The 13478-nt window shown below is 43.0% G+C and overlaps 1 protein-coding gene across 29 annotated transcripts in view; it reads left to right on the forward strand.

The window, feature by feature from the left end:
* NIN (ninein) overlaps positions 1–13478 on the forward strand; it is a 113924-nt gene that overhangs the window by 19281 nt on the left and 81165 nt on the right. For all 29 annotated transcript variants that reach the window (XR_015134776.1, XR_015134771.1, XR_015134773.1 and 26 more), the window contains one exon: positions 1466–1547. Coding sequence is in view for 20 of the 29 variants with exons in the window: in XM_086321562.1 (XP_086177688.1) it covers positions 1466–1547 (82 nt within the window). In the remaining 9 variants the exon portion in view is untranslated. The remainder of the gene's footprint in view (positions 1–1465; positions 1548–13478) is intronic.

Below are 13478 nucleotides of genomic sequence, written 5' to 3' on the forward strand. Positions count from 1 at the left end.
ATTCTATGATCTTTTAATCCTTCACTGGCTCCTTAGCAGATGCCCGCCCTTCCTTAATGGACTTCTGCTCTGGCTCCATAAATATGCCGACTTTTAGTCTGTGTGGTCTAAAGGAATATGATTTAGAAAGCAATTTCAAGTAATCAAAATGAATGTGGTAGAGAAATCACATGTCCTTTGGGGGAGTGTGGTGAATTGCAAGCATATACAGTTTTATGACACATGAATCTCAGTGGATTCCTCTCCTTTGCATTGATTTGCATGAATAAGACATATGATTTGTTTCCTTTATTGTTTAGATAACTAATGAGGTTTGCCGCTTTCCCACATTTAATTCAGAAGTGGTTTTTATCTGTCACCTATATTTAAACTCCTAGGCAATGTTTTGTAATGATGTCCCAAAGAGACCCACAGCAGCACACATTATGAATTTATCAACTTTGTATTTACATATGGGCTTCTGTATAAATAGGTACCATGTTATTAAACTATAATTATGGTGAGAAGAAATACCATCTCTTGCTTCTGCCCCATGGTGAGATCATGTGAATTTAAGTTATAGAATAATATATTTGGCTATAAAGAAAACCATTTTACTCCTTTAATATCCCAGTTCTGAGTTTGTTTTTTTTTTCAAGCATTGTTCAAACCTCCCCCCTTTTTTCTTTTTAATAATGAAAGTTCCGAATGATACCAGCAGTCCCCTTTGTGGACCACACCGAGAGAAGAGGGGCTCTCCCTTATGTGCCAAGGAAACTGATAAGGGTATTTGCAAAATTGTGCTCACAAAACACTAGGTAAAGCTTCAATAACCAATTCTGAGTATTTACTTGAGTAAAACTCAGGTTCCGTCCTACTTCAGTCAAGGTAATTGTATTTTTAAGAATTCGGGAGCATGCTTCCCAAGGTTCTTTTATCCTATGTGTATGCTATTGATTTCTACTTGTATATAGAATTAGGGGCCTTGGGAGATAAATATCATCTACTTGCCTGAGGCAAGACTGTATTTCAAGTCATCCTTGAAAGGTAGTTTACTCTCTTGTAGAATATCTTAAGAGATGAAAGCGTTTTTGGCACATTGTTAAAAAGGGTCATTTACTTGGAAAATTTTTTCTAGTGTCTAACCTAACATCTTTCTCTTCTGGTCTTGTTCAGAAAAATAAAAGGAACTGAGTTCAAAACCTACCTTCTTCTGAGTTTATAAAGAGGATTTTGCGGTGCAATTTTCCCCCTCAGGGTTGAACAAACGTTGATATTGGTGTTGGTGACGCTGGTGTGTAAAATGATCATCCCATTTTCCCTTGAGTGCTTTAAAGAAAAGAAGAAGCGGGAACAAAAACAGGTTCTAGGACTCCCTTCAAGGCTGTCAGGATGCTAACAAATGGTTCTGGAACCTTGTACATGGGTTTGCTTCCTTAAGGCTATGGAAAAGATTTTTAATTGATTTTGAATTGTTTATTTTCAGGTGCATTTTGACCAGTTTAAAGAAGCATTAATACTTATCTTGTCTAGAACGCTATCAAATGAAGAGCACTTTCAAGAACCAGGTAAGGACGCTAACTTTTCTTCTCTTCCTTCTGCTTTAAAATGTGTCCAGGGGAGAATCTGGGGACTTTGAGGCATGTGTGTGAAAGCTTCAGAGTATCTGCCTCCCCCAGATTGAGCGGCTATTTGGAGTGACTTGTCTTTTGACGTGGTCATAAAAGGCGTGCAGCTGTCGCACACTAGGAAGAGCCTCCTCTACCACAGCAGCGAATTAGGGAAGAAATCACTGGATTGTTCCCAGATCTGTCAGATGGTGTGGCGGTAACTCATTCCTGGAATGAGCAGAGTGGAACTGAATGGTCCTTCTTCCCTCCTCATTGCCTGTGAACATGAAACAATATGAACTGGGGCAGAATTTTGTCTGAAAGAAGGGTGGGTAATTTTATTTAGTCCCCATGAGTGGATAGCCCTGTGTTACAGACAGGACCACATTATAACTGTTTTTCTCTCTCCTCTTGAGTGATCGTTCTTTATGGTCCATGTTGTTCATATTTGTACTTTTAGTGCCCAGTAGGATGCTTAGCACACAGTAAGTATTCAGTGAAAACTTAATATTATACTTCATTGATTTTCTTAAGGCACATCATTATTTTATATACTCCTAAAAATTTTTTTTTCTCAGTTATAATGGTAAAATGCCATTGATTATAAGACACATCATAATTTGAGAATGTTCAAATCTAGGAGTGTGTGTGCTGGGGGTAATGTCTTGTAATAGTTAAGGCGAAGTCTAAACAGTGTTGAAATTTAAATTATAATACAGTCTGTTTTTTTTTTTAATTAGAAGCTAGGGTTAGAGGTTGATTATAAAGGGGCACACAGGGGAATTTTGGGGGTGATGAAACCATTTTTATATCTTGATTGTGATGGTGGCCACAAATTTTGTAAGTTTTTTTCTAACCCACAGAATTGCTCTCTAAACAGGTGAAACTTACTCTGTGTAAATTAGACCTCAATAAACCTGAAAGAGAACACTAAAAATATAGTCCAGTTTTGAGAGTGAGGAGAGATCACTAACATTTTGTTGCTACAAGCAGTCATTCAGTGTGACCTACTTGGAAGCACAGGTGGGAACTCTTGTCTTATCCTCACTGGTGATCCAGGTCATCAGACCTTCTGAAATGCTCCAGATTTGTGTCATATGTATGAACTCTGCGGTTAGCAGTGTTTCGGGTTTGGATTGAGTCTCCCCCTTTTTATTAAGGTTATTGTTAATTCTGACGCTTGCCAGAGCTCTCTTCAAGCCCCTAGCGAGCCTGGGAGGGAGTTTATTGCATCCTAGAGGTTTTCCAGACTAAAAATAGAATTTCTGTAGGTCACCCAGTGCTGGAACCTGGACTTTTGTTCTTACGGGGTCTCACATTTTGTTAGTAGTTTTACTTGTTTAAGGTTGTCATCTTGATAAAAATAGTGTAAGATCTAGGGACCCTAACTAGAGCTATCGTGACATCACCCCATCTATTGTTGTTCATGCGAGCATAGGTAACATACACTTAAACTCAGTGTTCTCTTTGCCCATAAAGGGTGTTTATGTCAGTTTGGAATAGGCTGCCCCGATTCTCGTCCTTTTGCTGCTCTTTCTTCAAAACCTGTTCTTGATACCTGCCAGAAAATTGTCATAATAAATAAACAGACCACAAATGTGGAGGGTTCCCTGTAGAACTGTACCATCTTGGGATCTGAATCATAGGATGAGGAGGTAGACAGAGTCTGGTTGAGCTTGGTAAGAGTTTGAAAGAAAGGTTTGTAAGTCCAACTCCAGTCAGTGGTTTCAGGTTTATACGTGCGCCTCACTGCTGGGCAGGAGGAGGCATCTTTGGACAAGTCTTCCAGAGGGGTTTTTAATAGCTGACTGTGTGTCCCATTCTTTGGGTGGACCACAGCAAACCTTTGTTACAGAGGTGCCCCAAGTCAGTGCAATAAAGCATCAAAGTACTTACTGACAGCATTTCCTCCAGCATGGATGTGACTTCCCGAACATTTGATCTGGAAGGATAAAATCTAGGGTTGAGCCTGTGCCTTAAGAGTGTTTTATCTCATATGAGGCTGAGTCATTCCTTCTTTGTTCCTGAGCATCTCTGCTTTTTCTGACTTTTGCCTGTCACTCCCCGGCCCTTCCAGTTGTTTCTGGGGATCATGCCTTTCTTTTCACTCAAACATTCTCCTACCCACTCAAGTATGTGACTCCACTCCTACAGCCTGCCTGGCTTGGCTAGAGAGAGGCAGAGAAAGAAGGATCAGGACTTAAATGCCGTATATCAAGAGGCCACCTGGGTTCACCCCTTCTTTCCCCTTTATTAACATGGTTCAGTTCAGTCAGTCATGTCCAACTCTTTGCGACCCCATGGACTGCAGCACGCTAGGCTTCCCTGTCCATCACCAACTCCCGGAGCTTGCTCAAACTCAGTCCATCGAGTCGGTGATGCCATCCAGCCATCTCATCCTCTGTCGTCCCCTTCTCCTCCCACCTTCAGTCTTTCCCAGCATCAGGGTGTTTTCTACTGGGTCAGTTCTTTGTGGCAGGTGGCCAAAGCATTGGAATTTCAGCGTCAGCATCAGTCGTTCCAATGAATATTCAGGACCAATTTCCTTTAGGATGGACTGGTTTGAACTGTTATCGACGTAACAATCCCGTAAGTCATAGACTGTATGACTGCAGGGCTAGAGTGAATGCTGCCATTTTATCCACGAGCAAACACATTCAAAGAGGGATGTGGATTACGTCTCACAGAGGGGGGCAGAGGGGGATGCTAACCTGTTATCACCAACGGATGGGAGTCCAGGAGGCTTTGGTTTAGGGTGTTCACCCTCAGACGCATGAGCTAAGGGCACCACAGTCTCAGTCAGTGCAGCCTGGCCAGAAAGACTCTCACACGTGGCCAGCAGCAGAAGGAAGGAGCAGAGAAGAGCAAGTTCCACCTAATCGTCAGAGACAGGGGTGTCTATGTCCTCAGCATTACTTGGCTGTTCAGCACTTAGTTCATCTTCCACTGTAAGGGGCCAGGGCTGTGGTCTTTTTGTCTTACATTTTGAGATCAATGGACCTACTGGACTTTGAGAGGAAAATTACTCTTAAGTTAGTAAAAATAGGAGGGCCATAGTGCACAGCCTTTGACACTGATGAGTCATGAATTGGTATTTTGTAACATCCAAAATTTTTATAAATTAAAAATATCCTTTGCTGTACCTGACTATAATATAGAAAATCCAGTGTGATATAGTAGAAAGACCCTTGAACCAGGAATTATGTAATACTGGCATGTGTGTTCAGTGGTGACCAACTTTATGCCACCCCATGCTCCCCTAATTGGGTGGCCTTATATCACTCACCTAGAGACAGACATCTTGGAATGTGAAGTCAAGTGGGCCTTAGAAAGCATCACTACGAACAAAGCTAGTGGAGGTGATGGAATTCCAGTTGAGCTATTTCAAATCCTGAAAGATGATGCTGTGCAAGTGCTGCACTCACTATGCCAGCAAATTTGGAAAACTCAGCAGTGGCCACAGGACTGGAAAAGGTCAGTTTTCATTCCAATCCCAAAGAAAGGCAATGCCAAAGAATGCTTAAACTACCGCACAATTGCACTCATCTCACATGCTAGTAAAGTAATGCTCAAAATTCTCCAAGCCAGGCTTCAGCAATATATGAACCATGAACTTCCTGATGTTCAAGCTGGTTTTAGAAAAGGCAGAGGAACCAGAGATCAAATTGCCAACATCTGCTGGATCATGGAAAAAGCAAGAGAGTTCCAGAAAAACATCTATTTCTGCCTTATTGACTATGCCAAAGCCTTTGACTATGTGGATCACAATAAACTGTGGAAAATTCTGAAAGAGATGGGAATACCAGACCACCTGACCTGCCTCTTGAGAAACCTGTATGCAGGTCAGGAAGCAACAATTAGAACTGGACATGGAACAACAGACTGGTTCCAAATAGGAAAAGGAGTACATCAAGGCTGTATATTGTCACCCTGTTTATTTAACTTCTATGCAGAGTACATCATGAGACATGCTGGGCCGGAAGAAGCACAAGCTGGAATCAAGATTGCCGGGAGAAATATCAATAACCTCAGATATGCAGATGACACCACCCTTATGGCAGAAAATGAAGAGAAACTAAAAAGCCTCTTGATGAAAGTGAAAGTGGAGAGTGAAAAAGTTGGCTTAAAGCTCAACATTCAGAAAACGAAGATCATGGCATCTGGTCCTATCACTTCATGGGAAATAGATGGGGAAACAGTGGAAACAGTGTCAGACTTTATTTTTTGGGGCTCCAAAATCACTGCAGATGGTGATTGCAGCCATGAAATTAAAAGACGCTTGCTCCTTGGAAGGAAAGTTATGACCAACCTAGATAGCATATTAAAAAGCAGAGATATTACTTTGCCAACAAAGGTCTGTCTAGTTAAGGCTATGGTTTTTCCAGTAGTCAGGTATGGATGTGAGAGTTGGACTGTGAAGAAAGCTGAGCACCAAAGAATTGATGCTTTTGAATTGTGGTGTTGGAGAAGACTCTTGAGAGTCCCTTGGACTGCAAGGAGATCCAACCAGTCCATTCTGAAGACCAGTCCTGGGTGTTCATTAGAAGGACTGATGCTAAAGCTGAAACTCCAACACTTTGGCCACCTGATGTGAAGAGTTGACTCATTGGAAAAGACCCTGATGCTGAGAAGGATTGAGGGCAGGAGGAGAACAGGATGACAGAGGATGAGATGGCTAGATGGCATCACTGACTCAATGGACATGAGTCTGAGTGAACTCCAGGAGTTGGTGATGGACAGGGAGGCCTGGCGTGCTGCGATTCATGGGGTCACAAAGAGTCGGACATGACTGAGCGACTGAACTGAACTGAACTATACATTAAAACCTCTGAGGTCTTTGGTCACCTCATATGTGAAGGTAATTATACTAGAAAATACTTAAAATCCATTCAACTCCAGGATTCAGCTGTGTTGTCTCCTAATATCTAAATGACATCTACGTGTATGAAAAAGCTAGCTCTGTGTTTCTGTAAAATTTCACCCAAAATAAACAAAAGACAGCTATATATAAATAATACAAAAACAAAGCTATAATAGGAATTCAGAGGAAATGGAATTAAGTCATGATTTCCACAGTCTTGGGTTCTGTCATTTCTAACACCTCTAAGGTACAGTGTCTTTATTTTTAAAATTAGAGGGCGTAGATATTTGCAGCATCTTTTTAATTCTGATGTTTATGATTCTAAAACACTTAACAGAGAGTTTTTCCCTCTAAAAACTCAACAATGCAGTGAAGGTACTAAAATTCAGATGGAGTCAGAAAAATGGATTGGGGATGTAGGGAATCCTTTGTGGATTCCAAGCTGATTAACATCACCGATGGCAGAGCTCCCCTGCATCTATGTGTGCAGCTTAATTTTCAAGTTATTTTCCTAAAGTGAGAGAGGGACAACTTCATTATTATTTATGGATTATAGGGTTTGGGTAACGGGCTCCAAGCTACACGACTATAAGCTACATAGTTACATGCCTACGCTGTCCAGATCCGTTCTCCAGAGACTCCTGTCCTTGTCTGCTGCCTCTTGCAGTAGGTTTCTGTTCTGTGGTAGATGTAAGCATGACGCAGCAAGTGCTTCCTCCCCTCACACTGTTAATGGAAATATATCTTTCCTTTGTTTACCTGGTGAGGGAAATCTCAGGTTTGGAGAAGCTAAACCCTTAGAAAAATAAGGTAAGGCAGGTGATTGGGTTTTTGTTTTTTGTTTTTGTTGGTAATAAACATTCTTCACTCCAGAAACTGCCCTATTTCTAATTATTTTCCTTGTACTTTGGAGAAGCTGTGACTATAATAAACCTCCTCATTCACTTGGCAAGTGTGCACCGAAGCAGACAGCAGGCTAGATCTCGGTTTGCAGGGCTTGAAGATTTGTGCTTGCAGCTGTATTCGGGGGCCGGGCCCAGGCCCTGAACTCTGGCTGAGGGCCCTGTGTTTAGAAGATACGCACAGATGGCCAGCAGGAGTGTCCTCTCGTCCTCTCTTCAGTTAAGCACTTAGCCCCTGGTTCCCTTGGTATATATGGGATGCTATCAGCGAGGACCAAAAAGATTTCTTCAAAAGTTAAAAGCAACATAAAGGCACTACCACTAACCACCACCACCATCAAAAGACTGTGTGAGGACTCATTTCCTGAGATCAGAGGGAACTAGAAATGTTAACATCCACTGGTGGTCATGTAAAATAGTGGGACATTCCTGGATTTTTGTAAAACAATAAGCATCAAAAACTATGAAAGTGTTTTTGGCCAATCAATGCCAGATTCAGGTTTTATGCTATGGAAATAATTATGTGTGTATAAGGATAGTCATTTAAAATAGTTAAAATACTAATATATATATATATATATATCTTGAGCAGAAATTTTTTTGAAAGTAATTTTATTTATTTTTGGTTACACTAGGTCTTCATTGCTACAACGGCTTTTCTCTAGTTGCAGAGAGCGGGGTCTACTCTCTAGCTGTGGTGTACAGGCTTCTCACTACAGTGGATTCTCTTGTTGCGGAGCACAGGTTCTGGAGCACAGGCTCAATAGTTGTGCCTCATGGGCTTAGTTGCCCTGAGGCGTGTGGGACCTTCTTGGATCAAACCCATGTCTCCTGCACTGGGAGGCAGATTCTTTACCACTAAGGCACCAGGGAAGCCCTCAAGCAGAAATTTTTGACCGTGTATTTTGGTTAGGCAAGCTATGATGTACCTGTATAATCAAAGACTAGGCAGCTATTCAGTTGTCCTCTAGAAGAATACTTATTGTTATGACTTTGCAAGGAGCAGGAAGGCACTTAAAAAATATGTGTGTGTGTGCAAAAAGGATATTACTGTTATTTACAGTTAAACAAGTCTGGTGAGAATTTTGGTAATGAAACAGTTTGTTTGGAAGTTGTGCTGACCTAAGTTTATTTCAGTTCCAGTGTATGCGATGCTTTCCAAAGCAGGGACATGAAAATGGTAGTTTTCTGCAGGGAGTCCTAGAGAATTGGCATGTCCTTTCATGTCAGTGGTGCTAGTGGTAGAGAGCCAGCCTGCCAGCGCGGAAGATGTAAGAGGCTTGGGTTCGATCCCTGGGTCACGAAGATTCCCTAGAGGAGAGCATGGCAACCCACTCCAGTATTCTTGCCTGCAGAATCCCCATGGACAGGAGCCTGGTGAGCTACTGTCCATAGGGTCACAAAGAGTCGGACACGACTGAAGTGATTTAGCACATGTGCCTTCATGTCAGCGCTGTGGTGAAGGGAAAGGAGATGACAAGGAGGAGAAAATGAGGGCACGAATGAGATGAAGGCGGCTTCAGTTCCTGAGACAGACAGGATGCCATCACTGTGCATTTGCCAGTAATCTTAGCCTGTCACAACACATGAGGAGAAGGAATGTGCTGCAGGACTGGGGGCTGTGAGGCCTTCCCTGAGCCTGCTCCGTGGGCTCCAGCACCCTGGGTGGGAGGACCCAAGCCCCGGCAGAAGCTACCTGACAGAGTAGTGCCCTTGCCCCACAAAGCTCCTGTGGCTTTCCCTAAACCTCGGGATGTTAGGTACTCCTCATCTCAGTGAGGACTAAGGGTCCAGGTCTCTGACTCTAAAGCCCATGGGCTCTTTCCATGAAGCACTGCTGCCCTGGAAAGCATGCAGTCCAGCTGGGCAGGTAAATCTAACAAGTAAAATGTTTGTAGAAAAATATGACCATGGTCAGTATTAAGCATGGAACAATCAGTATATGGGTTGCACTGAATTCACAGGAGAAAAAAGGTCCCATGAAAGTTGTACCAGGTTTGAAAGAAGTCAGTTTTGAGCTGAGCCTTGAACAATGGGGAGGATTCAGTTAGATGATCTGTGAATCTCTGGCTTCTTCCCCCAAATGGCTCAAGAAGCAGGGCCTTCTAACAAGAATTAGTAGGCTGAGCCTCCCAGGAGAAGGTTGGGGAACAATCTCATCATCATTTTCAACTCAAAGAGTTTTTCCTATTGACAGGTCTTCACCTGCTTTAGGGCTTAGATAGATCATCTGGTCAGACCAGTCAGCCCTGGGGGTTAGGCCACACCTATCCACCATCCTCAGCACCCTTGGGCAGAGTGCTAACCTTCCCCTTGACATTTCCCTTCCAGACAAAGCTAATCAGAGCCACCCCATTTTGTGCCCAGAAGCCCCTGTGTTCCAGCAGGAAGCATCACTCAGATTGCTAAGAACTGAGTGGAACTGTGGAGACTGAACTGCTAAGAACTTGTGGAGACTGCTCCTAATGTCTTTGCATTCAGCTGTTTAGTTGCTAAGTTATGTCTGACTCTTTACAACCCCATGGACTGTACCCTGCCGGTCTCCCCTGCCCATGGAATTTCCCAAGCAAAAAGACTGGAGTGGGTTGCCATTTCCTTCTCCAGGTTTGCATCTGGGGAGGGGACACTAAAGCTCCAGTTGGCACCTGGAGCTTGTGTGAAGATGCTGGAAGAGAGGCGTGATTGGGGAGTAGGGTGCTAGGGTTCAGGAAGCAGCTGCCTTGGAAAGGGCTGTGTGGACACAAAAATGGGGGTGAGGACCCTGCCTGCAGATAGATGGTCTCTGCAGAGGTGGGGTTGCACTGGGAGGCAGAAGGAATGGATATAATGTCCCAAGGCTTTCCAGGTGTATTTTTTCTCCCCTCCCTCCTTGGAACATCTCCCTCTCCATCCCTTTTCTTTTCCCACCTCTCCCGCTCTACCCTTGTTTCCACTTCTTCTTGGCCTCTCACTCATTCTTCCTCTGCCGGTTGGACCCCAACCCATCAATTCTTCCTGCTTCCCCTCTCCCAGCCCTCCGTCAGCCTCTAGCTCTCTGCCCTGCTTCTGTCTCTCACCCACTTCCTTTGCTGTTGGTTTTCTTTCTGTCTCTGTGTCTTCCTCTGTCTGGGTTTTTCTCCACTTTGCTTCTTCTCTTCCCTTTTCTCTTATTTAGTATCGGGTGTGCACTTACTTGCTCTCTGACTGTGTGATCCCTGTGCAGCAGTGTGTCAGAGTGGGCGAGGAGGTGGGTTGCACAGTGGGGGTGGGGGTGCTCATTTGCTGCACGACTGCCTCTTCCTGGGAAGCTTTGTGGGGTAGAGTGGTAGGGGGAGGCTTGTCCTGAGGTTTACACCTGCTTTATTTTCAAAAAAGTTTCAGGAATCCCGTGAGGTCAGCAGAAATGAAGTCTAGAGGGTCTCAGACGACCCCCTGTCCCCAGGCCCATTAGAAGGGGTGGGGTCTCTGGGAATGAATTCCTAGGATAAGGAGGCAGGAAGCCATGGATTGCAGAAGCAATTCCAAAATAAGGAGATCAGCACCACAAAGGTGTAGCTTTCTTCTTCATCCTGGAAATATCCTCAGGTCATTTCAGGGAAAAGGGAAGTTTGAATCAAAAAGTGATAAAATAACCATCTTATCCCTCAACGATAACCTCAGATATGCAGATGACACCACCCTTATGGCAGAAAGTGAAGAGGAACTCAAAAGCCTCTTGATGAAAGTGAAAGAGGAGAGTGAAAAAGTTGGCTTAAAGCTCAACATTCAGAAAACGAAGATCATGGCTTCTGGTCCCATCACTTCATGGGAAATAGATGGGGAAACAGTGGAAACAGTGTCAGACTTTATTTTGGGGGGCTCCAAAATCACTGCAGATGGTGATTGCAGCCATGAAATTAAAAGACGCTTACTCCTTGGAAGGAAAGTTATGACCAACCTAGATAGCATATTCAAAAGCAGAGATATTACTTTGCCAACAAATGTCCATCTAGTCAAGGCTATGGTTTTTCCAGTGGTCATGTATGGATGTGAGAGTTGGACTGTGAAGAAAGCTTAGTGCTGAAGAATTGATGCTTTTGAACTGTGGTGTTGGAGAAGACTCTTGAGAGTCCCTTGGACTGCAAGGAGATCCAATCAGTCCATCCTAAAGGAGACCAGTCCTGGGTGTTCATTAGAAGGACTGATATTGAGGCTGAAATTCCAATACTTTGGCCACCTGATTCGAAGAGTTGACTCATTGGAAAAGACCCTAATACTGGGAGGGATTGGGGGCAGGAGGAGAAGGGGACGACAGAGGATGAGATGGCTGGATGGCATCACCAACTCGATGTACGAGTTTGGGTGAACTCCGGGAGTTGGTGATGGACAGGGAGGCCTGGCATGCTGTGATTCATGGGGTTGCAAAGAGTTGGACATGACTGAGCAAGTGAACTGAACTGATCCCTCAACAACTATAACAGAATGCTCTGCCATGGCTGGTGTCTGGTATTTAATACTGGAGTGCGCCTCTGAAACTCTCCTTTAACTTCCCATGTATGTCCTATGGATGGCACTTCATCCCAGGTCCTAAGCTTGTGTTTTTCATGAAAAGTACTGATGGAATAAATAGTGTTTAGGCTTTGGGGTAACCATTTCAGCTTCCTCTTGTGTCCTCGTTGCTTTGTCTTTGGCCATTGCAAGAACTGAGTGTTCCAAGTGGCCATTCTCATCACACAGGTGCCTGGGGCAGTTCTGGGAGACAGCAGAAAGTGTACACTGCCCTGCTCAGTTAGAGGGAGAAGGGAGAGGAGGTGGGTGGCTGTTGGTTGTTTTCCCTGCCTGCAGCTAGCCTATTCCAAGTGGTCATTCTCATTAACTTTGTATTTCAATTTTTCTTTTATTGTGAGCACAAGATCTTCTGGTCACTTTAAACGTGTGCACTGTGGTTCTTCCTGATTCTGGAAGGTGAACATTGTCACAGCTCTGGAGTCTCTCTTGTTACATCTCATCGTGAGCTCTCCAGGAGTCCAAGACTCCTCTAGGCAGTGTGGACTTGTCTGCTTTCCTTCAAAGCTCACTTGTATTTTTATGTAGTGATGCCAAATAGGGGAAATGGAAAATAGGAAAGAAGGGAAAATGGCTCACAAGCTTGACACTCCAGGTAGAATCATAAATATACATTCAAAGAACTGAAACACTGAAAGTAAAAGCAGTCCTTTATCCACCTCCCCACCACTGATATTTCATGTCCCTCCTTGGAGCTCATGATTGGAGCAGTTACTTAGACTTAGGTTAAAGGAAGCTATATGTACATAATTTCATTTCTTAATAGGTTAAATGACCAGGTATTATCTGACATAGAAAAGATTATGTACATTACATCCAGATGTGCTCCTAAAGTAAAGAAACTTTGCCCCAGGGCTGTGATTTGGCAAGTCTTTCTTGGGCATGGTAAGGAAGGGGCAAGGTGTTCTTTAGTTTCAGTGAGCAAGAATGTCTTGAAACCCCCACTGAGGCCTCCTTTTTGGTGGACTGCTGCTGAACACTTGTAAAGCCCTGCTTGAGATGAATAAGGAGAATATTGGAGTTTTCAAACCCTTAACACAGCAATGACTATTGGCCATGAATGTTCTCTCTAGACCTTACATTTAATGTCTTTTTTCCCCTTCTTATTTTGTAAATATAGTGAGGTTGATGCTCTAAACAGAAAAAAGATATGTGAGTATGTAAGTCTAAAATGTAACTATTTTTAATTGATGTGATTAGTCTGATACTTTATTGTATGATTTGTGAAATTTCTTATGAGGAAACTTTAATACTTCATTTTTCCTTTGCTGTGTTAATATCTTTATTCCTAAAAGATTTTATATTTAATCGATTTCTCTAGAAATTGACTTTGTGATGTATGTACAGTCTGTGAAAGATATTAACTTAGAGTTTACTCAGAATTGGTTTTTATAATTAAAATATAAAATTAACTTAAAAATTAAAGTTTCTGGCAATGCAAAAATAAGTACGTATATAAATAAAACAACAAAGGATCCTAGTGTTTCACAATATACGTATTACCTTTCATTGTGTAGGGAAAAAAACTGTTTCAAATCTACCACCGCTCCCTACACAGCATGAGATATTTAGTGGTAAATAACTAGGGCTTCCCTGGTGACT

This window comes from Bos grunniens, chromosome 10 (assembly GCF_055505025.1).
Source record: "Bos grunniens cultivar Pamir isolate PY7600 chromosome 10, Bosgru_T2T1.0, whole genome shotgun sequence".
NCBI classification, from domain to species: domain Eukaryota; kingdom Metazoa; phylum Chordata; class Mammalia; order Artiodactyla; family Bovidae; genus Bos; species Bos grunniens.